The following is a 17846-nucleotide window of genomic DNA, read 5'->3' as shown; positions in this document are numbered from 1 at the left end:
GGCGGCCGCCTTAACCACTGCGCCACACACCGCCCCAAGATTTGAACCATAAACCTTCAGGTCTTCAGCCCAATGATCTAACCACTTCACCATAGTTACATTCGGAAAGAGATTAGTTTTGACTAGAAATGAGACATTTTGATAAGAAATAAGAATAAATAAAAATATTCTTGGAAAGATTTTGAGTTTTTGCAGTGCTCCTCTAACACCAGAACCAGAACCTGCTGTCTGCTGACCCCTGATCAGTCTGATCATGTATTGACCAGGTATTGATCAGGTATCTTTACCAGGTATCGACCGGTCTCAGCCCTCACCTCGTCCCCCATGTATTGATCAGGTATTGATCATGTATTGATCATGTATTGACCAGGTATTGATCAGGTATTGATCAGCCCTCACCTCGTCCCCCATGTGGGGCAGGTAGTCGAAGCGCATGGGGGGACAGAACACCTGGTTGTTCATGTCCATGATCTTGTGCTTGTCGCTGCGTGAGTCCAGGTTGTCCACGGCGTTCTCGATCACGTCCAGACCCTCGTGGCGCGACGTCTCCAGGTTGTACTCGGCCGACAGGTAAGTCCTGAAGGTCCGGGCCAGGCTGGCGTGGTAACCAAGGTCACAGCACTGACGACAACAACAAGATATGAATAAATCTATAAACACAGAGGGTTCAGTTTCTGTTCAACATGAGGAAACGTGTCCGAGTGTCAACATCTGTGTGGGACAACAACTGCCAGGGCAATAGGCTACTTAAACTGTGGAAAACACCTACACTCCCTGAACTAACAGAGTGGATAAACATTCTGGTTCAAACAGCTTCATGAAGTTCTGCTCCACAAGATGAATGACAGGAATAAGATCAAGGCACCAGTCTGGGACGTGTTTTGGACTCACATCACTATGACTGATGATCCTACAGCTACATACATCCACCTGTTGTATGTATCTGCTCTCCAGCTATGTGAATGCATCAATATGTCCCCTATACTGTACATCATCACATCATTTACATCATTTATGTGGTGTTTTATTTTTGTTTTGCTATGCCACTGACGCTACATGTAACATGGATAAGATGTCTGACAATGTAAAATGTTGCACATTCACCACGCTATGAGATAATAACACAACGTTACCACACAGAGTTGTTTTAGAGGGAAATACAGAGACTGTTGATGAAAAACTGTCCCTGAAGGCAACGCGCATCAGCGGTTTTGCATGAATTTCCCTCTAAAACAACTCTGTGTGGTAACGTTGTGAGCTGCACATTCACCACGCTATGAGATAATAACACAACTTGTCCACCAGAGCGTTGTGGAGGGAAATTCATGCAAAACCGCTGATGCACGTTGCCTTCAGGGACAGTTTTTCATCAACAGTCTCTGTATTTCACATGAGCCTCCGTAGCGTAGCTCTGAGCAGCTCACGGCTCTGCTCCGCCGTTCTAAAAACAGCTTGCACCGACAATTAAAGGTAACAAACCTACTGCTATGACTATAGGGATTAGCCAAAAAATGTTGCAAAAATGTTGAACTATCCCTTTAAACTATACTATACTAGTGAGGCATCAACACATCTCTTTTTATGTTCAAGTCAGCTGCTGTTTCCAATAATCACTAATCAATGACTTGCAAAATACAACAAGACAAAAAAAAATACTGCATTTAATTGTTTAATAAAAATATGAAAATGTAGCGGAGCTGCTTTTTATCCTCCAGGAGTTTATTTAGTTTGTTTTAGAGGCAGTGATTTTTTTTTCTCAAAACATATTTATATTATATTTATATTTCCAGCAGCAGATTGGAGAATTAAATAAAATATATATATATCAAAAAAACAGCTTGATATTGACTTGAAAAAACCTAATTAACTGATTCAACTTCATCAGAACAGGAAAAGATGGAGACAAACGACAGAAGAGGGAGCTGTTACTGTGTGTGTGTGTGTGTGTGTGTGTGTGTGCATGAAAAACAAATGAATGAAATCAATATTAAATATAAAAGAGTGTAAACTGTGCAGCATCAAACTGAACAGAGTGAACCAAACAGAGACTCACATCGATCATGTCTGAGACGTCGTGGATGTAGTACTTGGCCACCACGGCGTTGGTGGCTGCCAGGTTCAACAGGTAGTCGTTACGAGCTTTGGTGCATTTCAGCTTGTTCTCAGAGTACTTGGCCTGTCTCTGCAAGAGAGAGATGGAGAGATGGAGAGAGGGATGAAGAGAGGAACAATCACATCAACTACAGACAGAAACATGTGGTGCGTTCGAGTGCAGTCGGTTTTTTTCTGCTCTTCAGCAACGAGCCTGTGAGTTAATGAGGAGGAACTGGTTTCAGCTGCAGGAGGAGACGTCTGTCTAAAGATAAACTACACTCAACTCTTTTATCTGCATCACATTCATCACATTAAAAAGCAGAAACAGGGTTGCCACTCTTTTCTTTCCTTGAAATTATTTTTCAGGACATTTTCAGCCATCACAGTCTGACAGACGTGTTATTATTTTGTATATTGAACCAGTTTGTTTCTACGTTTATTCCTCTCTCACCCCCAGAAGTCTGATTTAAAGATGAAATAATCTCTTACATGCTTAGAAATGATAACAAATGTATCATATAACAATGCAAAAACATGCTTTGTTTTTAAACCACACCCCAAACAGCTCTCTACTGCTCCTCTATCTGTCACTCAGCAGAGATAGATCCATAGATCCAACACTGGTGGTGCAGCTCACGGCTCTGCTCCGCCGTTCTAAAAATAGCTTGCACCGATAATTAAAAGGTAACGAACCTACTGCTATGACTATAGGGATTATGGTGATGGGCCAGTTTTCCAAAATGTTGAAATATCCCTTTAAACTTTTCCAGGGCATTTGACTTTTTTTTCCTCAATTTCCATGTGTTTTCCATGACTGGAAAACTGGTCAACCATTTTCCGGGTTTTCCGGGACATGTGGGAACCCTGAGAAAGTGACCTTGAACTTCTCAGTTCATTGTCACCATCAAGTGTTTTATTTTGAAAATGTCAAACGTTTCGGATATTTTCAACATATTTACAGTTTGAATGATTTTCATGTAAATATATAAATGTGACTGGAAAACAACAGAATCATGAAAATAAACCTCTTAAAGTCTCGTACTTCACTGGTTTATTTGAACATTTTATCCCGACCTGTTTGCAGGCGGAGCAACGAGACAAAGTGGTGGCTGAGTTATAAATAAATAGAGCTGGTTGATCTGAGCTAAGTTTGATTTCCTGCTCCTGAGAGAGAACGGTGTTTCATCTGCATGAGAAGATCCAGACTGAAGAACCTGAAAACACAGTGAACATCTGCACATGGAGGATTATTATTGATTATTCAGCTGATTCCAGACCTGCAGGGTTAATACGCTGCAAAAACTCAATATCTTACCAAGAATATTTGTCTCATTTCTAGTCTAAATAAATCTAATTCTACTTAAAATAAGACTCATCACATTAAAAGCAGCTTGTTTTTAGACACTTTTTACTTCTTTCAAGCAGATTTTCACTTGAAATAAGTAGAAAAATCTGATAGTGGAGCAAGTTTTTCTTTCTTATTACAAACACAAAAAACTTGCTTTCACTGGCAGATTTTTCTACTTATTTCAAGTGAAAATTAGTTTGAAACAAGTGAAAATGATCTAAAAACAAGTTGATTTTTAGGTGATGAGTCTTATTTTAAGTGGAAAGAGATTAGTTTTGACTAGAAATGAGACATTGTGACGAGAAATAAGACAAATATTCTTGGAAAGATGTTGAGTTTTTGCAGTGTAACCATGTGATTCCTCCTCCTCCTCCTCCTCCTCCTCCTCCTCCTCCTCCTCCTCCTCCTCCTCCTCCTCCTCTCTCCTCCTCCTCACCTTCTCCTCCTCCTCCTCCTCCTCCTCCTCCTCTCTCCTCTTCCTCCTCCTCCTCCTCCTCCTCTCTCCTCCTCCTCCTCCTCCTCCTCCTCTCTCCTCCTCCTCCTCCTCTCTCCTCTTCCTCCTCCTCCTCCTCCTCCTCCTCCTCCTCCTCCTCCTCCTCTCTCCTCTTCCTCCTCCTCCTCTTCCTCCTCCTCCTCCTCCTCCTCACCTTCTCCTTCATCTTCTCTATCTTGCGGACGGTGCTGCGTCGCGGCTGCCGGTCTTCGTGCCGCAGCAGGTTGACGTTCAGGTCTCCAGAGCGGCTGAACTGCTTCTCCTCCTGCTTCTCCGCGTCCTTCAGCTTGCTCTCAGCGCTGATGCTCTCCGTGTGGTACATGTGGTAGGTCTTCATCACCTGCAGCGGCACGCACACACACACACACACGCACACACACACACACACACACACACACACACACACACACACACACACACACACACACACACACACACACACACACACACACACACACACACGCACACACACACACCTGTTACCATCTAAACACCTGTAAACAGCTGAGTCTCAGAGTGAATCCTTCCATGAGTCACTGTTGGTTTTGGTCTTTTCATAGTATTTATTGTCAATAACAAAAATACAGCTCTTGTATATTTCTGGTGTATTACGAGTTGCATCGTTCGGCCTTCATCTCTCAGATTTCTGTCATGTAGCTATGGTTTATTTACTATCTATACTCTGTCCTTAACTTCTGTCTCAGATCTAATCCTGCTGTTGTGAATTTACTGAACTACCCACTGCAAAAACTCTAAATCTTTCCAAGAATATTTGTCTTATTTCTTCTTTCCACTTAAAATAAGACTCATCACCTAAAAATGAACTTGTTTTTAGATCATTTTCACTTGTTTCAAACAAATTTTCACTTGAAATAAGTAGAAAAATCTGCCAGTGAAAGCAAGTTTTTTGTGCTTGTAATAAGGAAGAAAAACTTGCTCCACTATCAGATTTTTCTACTTATTTTAAGTGGAACATTTTCTTGAAAGAAGTAAAAAGTGTCTAAAAACAAGCTACTTTTTATGTGATGAGTCTTATTGTAAGTAGAATGAGATTGTTTTGACTAGAAATAAGACAAATATTCTTGGTAAGATTTAGAATTTTTGCAGTGCCCATCTAAACGGTCTTCAACGTCTTCTTCTGTTTCGGACGCTGCTGTTGTGTTTCTCATCTCAATGATCAATAATGAACGTCTCACTGTACTTTATTTGACTTGTGTTCCAGCTGTTTAATGAGAGGTGGAGACTACACCTGCTCCTCTTACTGGAGGAAAACACTGGCCCACTGGTCTGATGATTTACATATTAAATATTATATATATTGTAAATATATTATTATTATTATATTCCTCTGCGTAGCCCTGAATCATCTCATCAATCAATCCCCATTATTATGATAGGGATTTTCATTCTGTGGGTAATGGGGGCAGCTTTCCCTTTCAGTCATGTGTGTTGTATTACTTGAACTAAGATGAAGTGTGATGATGATGATGATTTAATTGACATGCCCGACATAAACAAATAAATAAGTGAGACGACCACAGTGTGACGTTGTTGCCGGGTGACGGATTAAAAAACACAAAACATCATCATGTCTTCATCATCCTGTCTGTTCTTCCCTCTTCTCTTTGATCTCTGTCTGTGTGTCACCGTGACGACACGACGGCAGTGACAGAAACCGCTCGTTAACATGAACACCATCAACACCATCTTCTTCCTTAACTCGGCCCAGATGCTCACTGACACAGACAGAGAGAGAGAGAGACCTCGTAAAGCTCCGTCCAGATGTGAAGACGTCTTCCACCGTCACCTGAACGTCTCATCAGTGTAAACATGGTTTATTAGATTCCTGCTCGAATCCTTTTATCTGTGACCTCTGACCTGAGACCAGAGGATTTACTAGTGTTTCTGTTCCTGTTGCTGTCTGAGCTACAGACACACGGAGCCACACGGAGCGGGGAGGAAAACACCTGAGAAGAGACATTAATACAGAGAATAGCTGCCTAAAATGCCTGATTTTGCAGCCAAATTTAAAAAAAATTGAGCTGCATGTTGCGATGTTTTAAGCGCTTTTGTTGCAATTAAATTGCAGGAGAAAATTGCACCGATGATTGGTCCAATTTGCAGAAAAGTTGCGGCGATTGGACAAAATTGCAAGATCGCACAAAATACACAGGGATTGGTTGAATTTGCGTTGATTGTTGCAATCGTGACATCGCGAATAAATGCTTGTGTTGAAAGAGAGTTAAAGTTTTATGTTAGCACGAACTATTAAAGGTGTTAACATGTTAAGTGTATATATTCTCTTCTTTCTTGAGTCTGTTTGCCCATGCAAAATGAAACGTAATTAATATAAATTAAAAATGAGTGACATTTAATCGTGATTAATGTAAATTAATCCACAGCAACCCTGTGATTAATCTGATTAAAAATGTTAATCGTTTGTCAGCACTAGTAGAAACCTGACAGGCATCATAATCCTGGCCGTGTCTCTAGATTAATGCTGATTCTTAAATGTCCAGATGTTTTTCTTGACCAACACGTTATTATTACCCAGAATCAGCAACTTCATAAAAAGAAATGCGTCTGTGAGTCTCAGCGTGTTGGACAGAGCAGCAGCAGCAGCAGCAGCAGCAGCAGCAGCAGCAGCAGCAGCCGATCGCTCTGATAAGAGAAGCTGCAGCTTCATTGATCCCAGAGGGAAATCAAGTCCATGGAACAGGAAATTAAAGCAGGTTGGAGCAAAGGGAAGTTGAATCTCACAGATCTGAGTCGCTGCAACAACACGAGGCCTCAGGTCACAATAAAACACTGGTAATGGAACCACAGCTACCTACCATCTGAAAAACCTCTCAAATGTCACCAAAACTATTTTTACGCTCTCATGAGGTATTTTTTTTCATACATGTCAATATCCAAGTGCATCACAAAAGTGTCATGGAAACACTTATTCCACATATACATGTCACTCCAGGGGCCTCATTTATCAAAAACGGTGTAAAAAGCCAAAAATGGCGTACACCCAAAATATTTACACCCTCTTCAGATCTATCAAACTGTGCCTACACACAACTCTCTCCAAAACTTCCATTGATAAATCACACCGGACCCAAGAAGAGTGCGGATGTGAACACGCCTCATATCCCGCCCTGTAATCGCCCAAACACAACCATATAAGGTCAATGCAAATCAGCACATGCATATTAATTAGCCACGTGAGCTCTGGAAATGTGTGGAGTGATGTCAGTGGAAGACGGTGAAGACAACGGACGGACGGAGAGCAGAGGAAGAAGCAGAATTTCTCTGAAAGTGAGATACACAGTAATATCAGTCAGAAAAACCATCCTGCATTGAAACAGGCGACAATAAAAACTCCCAAATCTGAATGAAACAGAGCAGGAAGAAGAAGAATCGTATTTTATCTGCCTCTTTATTTTAGATGATGTCACAAACAATGTAAAGCAGGGGTTCCACCAGTTACCATGACTTTGCCCCTTTCCACTTTTGGCGTCGCCAGTTCCTTCTGTTCTTCAAAAAGGCTGTAAATCCACAACGCTCTGGTGGACAAGTTGTGAGCTGCACATTCACCACGCTATGAGATAATAACACAACGTTACCACACAGAGTTGTTGTAGAGGGAAATTCATGTAAAACCGCTGATGCATGTTGCCTTCAGGGACAGTTTTTCATCAACAGTCTCTGTATTTCCCTCTAAAACAACTGTTTGATATGGGAAGTTTGATGAGGGAAACCAAGAAATCCCATAATGAGCCTCCGTAGCGTAGCTCTGAGCAGCTCGCGGCTCTGCTCCGCCGTTCTAAAAATAGCTTGCACCGACAATTAAAGGTAACGAACCTACTGCTATGACTATAGGGGTTATGGCAATGGGCCAGTTGGACTAAATATTGAACTATCTCTTTAAAGCTTCACAGTCCTCTCGTCTCCTCTCGTCTCCTGGGCTGCAGGCGTCCAGACGGGATTTCACAGTTTTCTTTCAGGAGAAAATGTTTCGTTGGTAGCGAGTGAAACGTGTTAGAAAGCAGCAGGAGGCGGTCGCCGTGAGGCCGCGGTATTGACTCAGCTATTTCTGTTCAGTCAGACACTAACAGGGAGAAGAGCAGAGAAACTGAAGCTGCATGGTTCTCCTCCTGCAGCCGAGCAGCTGCTGAGGATCCACATCTCTTCACCTGTTGTTGCACGGTGGTTAAAGCAGAAGTAAGTGATATATTTGTGTTAATATAAGTCTTAAATAGTTGTATCTTCCGACAGCAATCACTTCTATAGAGTGTTTGGTCTGAAACACGGGTCTGTCAGTCACTCTGCTCTGCTCTGAGCCCAGGAGAAAACTTTTATCGTATCCTACAACCTTTATCCAATGAGGAGAGAGAACGGCATAAAGGGGCAGTCCTCTCTGTGTGCAGCCAAGGGATGCGCGTGAATGTGGCGACGTAGGGACGAGGACTGTTATGGTGCGTTCAAGGCAACCCGTAACTGGTGTTTTTCCGACCTGTGAAGTCGTAGGACCAGTTCGATCTGGTACGAGTTCACGGGTCAGAAGTTACGAGTGGCCGTTATAGTGACTTTCACCGGTAAAACAGGTCGGAGAAACACGAGTGGGTTGCCTGGAACGCTACAAAGTCGTAAGTTGTGACTTGAAGCTGTAATTTACGGTTTCAAAAGCCTGCCTGGAACGCAGCATTAGCCAAAACGACCGGATCACTTACTTCTGCTTTAATTAATTACAGCTGGGGACAGTCAGGACTCATATCTGTCTGTCAGCCTCACAGCTTCATACAGCTCATCTATAGAGTCATTACAGAATAAAAGATGAGACAGAAACCGTTTAAAAAGACACAAAAGCAGGAAACAACTTTCACTTACGGTCTGAAAGCAGCAGCTCATTAGAGCCAGTGGGTTCGTTACTGCAGAACGTTTGTGTTGTTGCAGCAACAGATTGTTCACGTTTAACAAACAGAGACCAGACCATTCAGCTACAGTCTCCTGACTACATCTTTATTTATGATAGCAGAGATGTGAACCACAACAGTCCTTTTAAATGTGCACATTAAGTGTTCATGCACATTGGATCAACACATGCTGCCTGTTGCAGCCTCCAACTGGACAGATGGAGGATCAGGGAGAAGAGCCAACACCACTCTGCTCTGAGGAAGAGGAGGAGGAGGAGGAGGAGGAGCTGATGAAGTTGTTTTAGAGAGAAATTCATGCAAAACTACTGATGCGTGTTGCCTTCAGGGACAGTTTTTCATCATCAGTCTCTGTATTTCCCTCTACAACAACTCTGTGTGGTAACGTTGTGTTATTATCTCATAGCGTGGTGAATGTGCAGCTCACAACTTGTCCACCAGAGCGTTGTGGAGTTGTTGGATTGTGTATTTGATGAGTTTGATGATGAGGGAAACCAAGAAATCCCATAATGAGCCTCCGTAGCGTAGCTCTGAGCAGCTCACGGCTCTGCTCCGCCGTTCTAAAAACAGCTTGCACCCACAATTAAAGGTAACGCACCTACTGCTATGGGCCAATTTGACTAAATGTTGAACTACCCCTTTAACACTCTTCAGTAATGAAGTTGTTGTGATCTCTGACTGTAAAATCTCTGCTCATGCTTTCATCCAAACAGAAACAATCAACATAATAAAATATGGAACAGAAGTGAAAACAGATGTGAAGCAGCTGCAGATGTTACAGGGACGAGGACGACCGACAACAGAGCAGCTGACCTGAAACCAGTCAGTGCAGTCGTCTGTTGTCATGGAAACAAGATGCACATTATGTCATCATCATCATCAGCTGAGAGCACCACTGATACAAACACAATCTGGACTGATCTGAGAGCAGGATGAAACCTCTTGACTCACCGTGTAGAGTTCATTGGTCACCTTCACCAGCTCCTCGTGCATCTGGATCCCAATGTCTTTACTCTGAAAACACAGAGAGAGAGAAGGAGGTGAAGGAGGTGAAGGAGGTGAAGGAGGTGAAGGAGGTGAAGGAGGTGAAGAGCAACAGGGACAGTGACCTAGACAACTGACCACATTCACCAGCTCACAATCAATCTGGTCAAGTTCATAGGTCGCCATATTCACAGTCCACAGGAACTCTCTGACCAGCAGTTATCAACCAGGAAAAGAACATTTTAAAGGACAATTCCAGGCAAATTCACCTCGGGGCTGTATGTTCCTAATATTTTAGGTCTATCAGAAGGAATCTGAAGATTTCCAGTGTAATGTCTCTTGTTTTGTGGTAGTTGTGTCTGTCCCCGCATCGCCACGGCAACGATGAATGGGAGCGGATTGAAGTTCTGCTGCTTAGGCTGTTTCCATCCCTCAAAGCCACAGACAGCGTCAGATGGAGACTCAAACATGCAGCCAGAAGTTTATTTACTTCAACAAGCCGACATGTTTGTAAAACTAGATCTAATTCAAAGTCTGGCGGAGTCGAGACCCAAGTTGACGCTCGGTGTGTTCAGGTGCAGTGGGAAGCTCCCGTTTGTGTCAGAAACACAGGAATATCAACTCTGGACTTGCTAGGAAAATACAGCCCTGAGTTGAATTTGCCCGGAATTGTCCTTTAACAGACAGTTCTCGTGTTTTACATGATGAATACAAACTGATGCATTCAGGGAGGAGACACAGGGTTTCCCTATGTGAGACCAACAGCTACAAACACTCATTCACCCCTCTTTAGTCAAGCTCATTAACAAGCAAACACAAACATGAACTGTTACTCTGCACAGCTCAGGATGAGCCAATGCTTTTAGCACATTTTCACATGTTTTTATTATGTCTGCACATATTTTTCTACTGTTTGACTGTTCTTTATGTTTTCACTGTCTTGCATATTTATTGTCATGTGGCTGTTTTTTTTTATTGTCTATGCAGCAGTACACTGAAAAAACTTTCTTTCCAAGAATATTTGTCTTATTTCTTGTAAAAAATGTCTTATTTCTAGTCAAAACTAATCTCTTTTCACTTAAAATAAGACTCATCACATTAAAAGCAGCTTGTTTTTAGACACTTTTTACTTCTTTCAAGCAGATTTTCACTTGAAATAAGTAGAAAAATCTGATAGTGGAGCAAGTTTTTCTTTCTTATTACAAACACAAAAAACTTGCTTTCACTGGCAGATTTTTCTACTTATTTCAATTGAAAATTTGTTTGAAACAAGTGAAAATGATCTAAAAACAAGTTCATTTTGAGGTGATGAGTTCAATTTTAAGTGGAAAGAGATTAGTTTTGACTAGAAATGAGACATTTTGACAAGAAATAAGACAAATATTCTTGGAAAGATTTAGAGTTTTTGAAGTGTACCCTGCATCCAAATAAAGAACCTCGACCACATGATGATGAAGCTTCTTCTCCATCATGAGGAAGTCCAGCTCAGGTCTCCACAGCAGTGACACCAGATCTGGACCAAACCAGTTTCCTAGAGGAGCGACGTCCTGTTCACTTCAGTTTGGACTGGTTTCATTTCACCTCTGAGCCGCTGCTCCTCTGAGGAACTAAACATAACTCAGGAGGAGATGAAGGAGAATGTGGGACGACACTAATTAAAGAAAGAGTTTCATTAAATCCTTCACAAATTAGTAAACGTTCACTTTTATCATCTGAGAGCAACGACACGACACATTCACTGACTCTTCATCACTTCGCTTCATGTTTAGACGTCTGCAAAGTTTCATTTTCACACACGACCTGACCCATGTGTGTGTGTGTGTGTGTGTGTGTGTGTGTGTGTGTGAAAGAGATAAAGAAGTGTACGTGTGAAGTGTGTCAAACAGTGAAGACGGAGGCGTCACTTCCTCTGAGAAAGTAACACATCAGTCTATTGACGCTTGTTTTCAACACACACACACACGCAATTAAAATCAAAAATTACATCATGTAGAAAAACTCACATCAGTTGTGTATAAAACAATGAAATAACCATCTAAAAAATGCACCAATATAATAAAATATCAGTTTGAGTTATTGATCGGTTGTTAAGTGTTTTCTCTGTTTGACTGTTTCAACCTGCTGCAGGTGAAAGGAGGAAGTGAATAAGAACCACACTGCAAAAACTCTAAATCTTTCCAAGAATATTTGTCTTATTTCTTGTCAAAATGTCTCATTTCTAGTCAAAACTAATCTCTTTCCACTTAAAATAAGACTCATCACCTACAAATTAACTTGTTTTTAGATCATTTTCATTTGTTTCAAACTAATTTTCACTTGAAATAAGTAGAAAAATCTGCCAGTGAAAAACTTGCTCCACTATCAGATTTTTCTACTTATTTCAAGTGAAAATCTGCTTGAAAGAAGTAAAAAGTGTCTAAAAACAAGCTACTTTTTAATGTGATGAGTCTGATTTTAAGTAGAATGAGATTTGTTTTGACTAGAAATAAGACAAATATTCTTGGTCAGATTTTGAGTTTTTGCAGTGTAATAATGGGATTAAAAATAATAATAGGCTAGATAAAAGATGAGGCACCACCATTGATAAATAGGGATAAAATGTAAGTAAGAATAAATAGGTAAGGAGCCGTTTCCCACAGAGTTCCAGAGGAAGCTGCAGGTGAAGAGAGGTGGAGGTGTCGTGACAGGAAGTGGAGGTGTTGTGACACGTGATGAAGTCTCTCCTCTGCTGCTGTGACAGAGAAACCAGCAGGACAGAAACAACACCACCCTGAGCTCCATTAACCACCGTGGAGCTTCAGGCTTCACTCACCTTGATGTACGACGGACGGATCATTAACAGACTGTTGTTTATACGAATTAACCCAAAAACACGACTCACAGCGTCATGACTTTCTTGGTTTTTAGATCCATCTTCAAAATATTCAGCCTCCCCACAAACGTCTGGATTATTGACAGCACCAGGCGGCGATTCACTGTTAATCACATCACATGGTTTATACATCACGACTATGTTTTCTTCTTGTGCAACTGGGTGTAATGGGCTTCGTGCAACACAACCTGGCCCTTTAAACTGATGTGCACTTTAGGGCCTTGTGTAATACTATCTAGCACTTTAGATAAATGTTCTTATAGGGCAGTGGTTCCCAACCTTTTTCTTAAGGGACCCATATTTTTACCATTGAAAATTTTGGTGACCCCCCCCCCTAATCAGGAACAACAATCAGGAGAACCTGTGTATGATTACAATATATTTCTTCAGAACTTGTAAAAAAGTACAAGTTCTGAAGAATATGTTGTCATTTTACACAGGTTTTTTTCTCATTGTTCCATGCTGTTTTTCAAATTCATTGTGACTGATATTGCCCTGCTGTATATTATGTATTTAATGTTTTAAAACTGTTGATATTCAATCATCTATTGATACAGGCCTATCTATCGGAGTTGATGAGCTTTCAGGACATTCTTCACTTTGACCTCACAGTGAAGTCAGATCTGGGGTTATATTCATGTAACATAATTTAAGTGTTTGGGGTGATGAGTGAGATGCTGGTTTTGGTAACTTGTAAAGAAGCATGCTGAACATACTGTAGCATGCTAGCCAGTAGGCCTATTTGATTAAACAAGTTGATGTATCAGCCAATGCTAAACTGAAATATTGTGTTTGTATTGTTTATTAATTCAATCACTCAGCTCATACTCGCTACAGATGATGACATTCCCTGCATAATTTTATAGGAAGATCAGCAGTTTTATTCTTTTTTTGCTGCTAGCTTAGCTTTTTGATCAATTATAAATGTATTAACTTCTGTAACCAAAAATACTATTATCAGTAGTATTTGTTGTGACTGATATTGCCCTGCTGTATATTATGTATTTAATGTTTTAAAACTGTTGATATTCAATCATCTATTGATATAGGCCAATAATTTATTTGTTTATCTATTTAAATACACAAATAAATGTTTAATGTGGCCCTTGAATTTAGTTGATTTTGTCACATATGAATTAAATGCTCAGCCTACTCATTTATTTATTATTATTTATTAATTACATTAAAATTATTAAACCCCTTAAAATCAAGAGGGCTTTGCGACCCCCCTCCTGGATCTCTGGCGCCCCCAGGTTGGGAACCACTGTTATAAGGCACCTACTGACCTCTGACCTGGATGATGTAGGTCAACCTACAGACCCCGGATGTTGATAACAGCTAACCCCGACTCAGAGGGGAATAGCACTAGCCTATCACAACTAAATCTTGGTGAAATGAAGGAGTTTCTCTGCAGATAATGTGTTATTTAGACCCTGTAGACTCCATTATACGGATATACGCGCCTCTCGGCTGGAGCTCATTTCATCACAACCACTTGTAATGACACCAAAGTTATCTGGGGGAGGAAATGATCGGATTTTGTGATAGAAATAAGGTCCAGATTGTAAAAAACACAAATTACCCTTTAAGTAGCCTATTGAGGGTAATTTCATCCTGCACTATGCTCCAAGTATGAAGTCTGCCTCCGACCTCCCTCTGATTTAACCGGTAGTTTTAACTCATTGAGTGCCAACCACGTAATTTCTCGTTTTTCGTTCCCATGCGTTGAGTGCCAAAAACGAAATTTTTCGTTTTTTGCTTTTTTTTTAAATTATGAAAATAGACACTTTAATACACATTATATGTAAATTTGGGGACTCTACGACGAGGAGAACTGAAATAGATGACGATCAAAGTCACATGACAGCTCATGATCTGGAAGTTTTTATCATAACTCAGCTTCTGCAAACGGAGTTCTGCATGCAGATGCAGCAGCTGCTCCGCTGCTGCTCCGCTCTCACCCGCCAGGCTGCAGCAGCTGGGAGCTGAACCAGGAAGCTCTCAGCCCACTGTCCCGCCCGGTCTTCATCTGGAGCAACACCGTGTCCTCCCCAAAGTCCTCCCGCGGTAAAATCTGATGGTCTCTGGGTCAAAGCAGACCGGCACCACCGACCCGTACCACAGACGGACCGCGACCACCGGCGGGACCGGTGTTCGCGAGCCGCTGTGGCCGGCAGAGCCTCACGTTCCGCGGCGAGAGGCTGTGACACGGCACGGTGCGTCTGTGTTATTGTTGTTTAGTGGCGCCCCCCCCGCCCCCGATGGTGGTTTTGTGAATAGAACAACAATTGTTGTGTATATTTATCTTATACGAGCCCTTTGATCCAGAAATGCGAGTGTCAGAAGAGCGACAGACACAAACAGCGCACCTTTCATAAAAGACGCTCTATCTCCTTTTCTAGAAAAAAAGGAGGGATTTTGGTGAAACCCAGCCATGTTTAGCTTGACTTTTCTCAGGAACGGAGGCACGTAGAAACAAACGGTTTGTGGCCATTTGAAGGATAAAGTTAAACCTTTCAAATGAGCTACAGTATGTGTTGGTGGCAATAATATAGAATACACTATGGCTCTAAAATAAAAAGTCAAATATGGTCTAATTTGCCGGTACACTTGACTAAAACTTTGGAAAGGAGCGCAGCACTCAATGAGTTAAAGCAGATATCAGCTTCACGGCCGTTTCGGCTAATGCTGTGTTCAAGGCAGGCTTTTGAAACCGTAAGTTACAGCTTCAAGTCACAACTACGACTTGGTAGCGTTCCAGGTAACCCGTAGCTCGTGTTTTTACCGTCCTGTTGTCTGTGAAAGTTCCCTATAACGGCCACTCGTAACTTCCGACCCGTGAACTCGTACCAGATCGAACTGGTATGACTTCACAGGAAGGAAAAAACACAAAGTACGAGTTTCCTTGAACGCACCATGAGTTAGCAGCCCCCGCCCTTGTCAGGCATCAATTGGTCCTCGTGCTACGTCACCACATTCACGCGCATCCCTTGGCTGCACACACAGCCCTTCATGCCGTTCTCTCCCCTCATTGGATAACACTTGTATCCCACAAGGAAAATTTTCTCCTCGGGTTACAGCAGAGCAGAGTGACGGAGAGACTCGTGTTTAGGCTGAAATACTTCATGTAAGTGATTGCTGACGGAAAATAGGACTATTTAGGACTTATATTAACAAAAACATTCCACTGATATCTGCTTTAATGGTTGAAAAGCACTTCCCCTCTCTCTTAGAAGATTTGGGACACATAGCTACTCCTACATGAGAACACTAAACTGAGTGCTAGAGCCAGAATAAAGTGGAAGTGGGTTAAATGGGACAGGGCCTTACGCTCAGACTATAAAATATATCTTCAGGTCTTTACAGCTGAAGGAAGGAGAAACTAAACATGTTGAAGGTTTTCAGTAGAGGTGAGGAAGCGTGTGCAGCGTGAAGCCTCGTGTGGAGGAGGTGAAGAGCGTGTGTGAGGTCGACATTCACACACAACTACATCTAAAATACCTAGACCTGTGGTCACCACAATGCACTCATTACTGTTCTTAGACAAACGGTTTACCAGAGTCAACGCTGCTGCAGAAACCTCAGCACGCACACACACTAACACACACACACACAATAACACACACACACACACACACACCAGCTCATATTCAGCTCCTCACGCCTGAACAAACCTGCACCTGATGACTCATTAAAGACTAAAACCTTCAGTCGTTTTCTACTTCAACTAGATTTAAAGGCATACGCCAACATTTTTTTTCTCGTGTCTTGCCTCACTCCCGAGTCCATGACCAGCAGATAGACACCATCCTTTCCACTGTGCGTGCAGTAACAAGGGAGATAGAGCCGTATCGCCGAAATTAGCTTAGCTCAAACACTGGAAGTGTATAGGTAGTGTTAGCCTGCCTCCACCTAAAGTCGCTAATTAGCTTAGCTCAAACGCTAACGCTTACTAGCTAATTACGGCGATACGGCTCTATCTCCCTTGTTACTGCACGCACAGTGGAAAGGATGGTTTCTATCTGCTGGTCATGGACTCGGGAGTGAGGCAAGACATGTAAAAAAAAATGTTGGTGTATCCCTTTAAACTCTGCTAGAGGAGGACTCTGCAGAGGGATCAGGATGTGTTGTTCTCTCAGACATGCAGCAGCTCAGAGTGAAACCTGATGACCGGTTTGGATCCTCTCCTCCACTGAGGCTGAGCAGCATCTGTATGCAGGAGGCAGGAGGAGGCAGGAGGAGCAGGAGGAGCAGGGAGGGTTCAACCACACTGTCACTGACTGACTGAGGCGCCTGATGCAACTCACTGTAACACTCAGTCCAGACCCCCCCACCCAGCCCCCAGACCCCCACCACTGACAAACAGCAGACTCTACTGCAGCAGATTCATCTCTCCTCTGTTATTCATCCACACTGAGTCGACTGATGGAGGATGTTACAGACCAATACATCAACGACAGTCTGGAGCAGGAAGACGGTTAACCAGCTGATGGTGATGAAGACTGAGCTCATTAACGGTTCAGACCGATCAGTCAGAGATGCTGCTATTGTAGTCAAGACCACCGAACCCAAGACCAAGACCAAGACCAAGACCAAGACCAAGACCAAGACCAAGACCACTGCTGTGTCTCTATTCTAATCCTCCACAAGTACACTGTAATGCAGTAGTTAGTTTTGTCTTGAATACTGTTGTTGTTCACTCACTGGATCTAACGATCACAACGGGCCAATGTTTTGGTTTTTTTTGGACACTACTGTCGCCTGTTAACTCATCTACCGGTTTGTTTGGTTTGTTATTTAAATGAGCGATAATGAATGCCTTATTCATCCTTTTTTCTTTTCTTTTTACTTGTGTGCATCACCTGTTTATTATAAAATCTAAACCATATTTAATGTAAACATATAGATCACAGTGACTGAGTTTGACCCTCGCTGCCTCCTGTAGAAAGCTTCACCTCCACCATACAGCCTGTTTAAATATGAATGATGTAATTATCTCAGGTTCAGTCTGTGACACCGTCACAGCTGAGGCTTCTGCCAATAACAATCATTTATTCAAAGATTCATCAGCCAAACTGATCAATTATTCTCCCTCTGGCTGAGCGTCGTGCAGCAGGAAACCTGCTCAGCATC

General features: G+C 42.1%; 1 protein-coding gene across 1 annotated transcript in view; it reads right to left on the bottom strand.

The window, feature by feature from the left end:
* Positions 1-17846, bottom strand: part of srgap3 (SLIT-ROBO Rho GTPase activating protein 3) — an 89479-nt gene that overhangs the window by 29790 nt on the left and 41843 nt on the right. Inside the window, exons 4-7 of the mRNA XM_085775518.1 lie at positions 9809-9871; positions 4090-4275; positions 2054-2182; positions 400-621 (exon numbers count right to left, since the gene is read on the bottom strand). Of these exons, the coding sequence (XP_085631644.1) occupies positions 400-621; positions 2054-2182; positions 4090-4275; positions 9809-9871 (600 nt within the window). The remainder of the gene's footprint in view (positions 1-399; positions 622-2053; positions 2183-4089; positions 4276-9808; positions 9872-17846) is intronic.

The sequence above is a fragment of the Trachurus japonicus genome, chromosome 5 (genome assembly GCF_045865225.1).
Source record: "Trachurus japonicus isolate A0001 chromosome 5, Traja_1.0".
NCBI lineage: Eukaryota > Metazoa > Chordata > Actinopteri > Carangiformes > Carangidae > Trachurus > Trachurus japonicus.
This window is presented reverse-complemented; position numbering and strand designations above follow the sequence as displayed.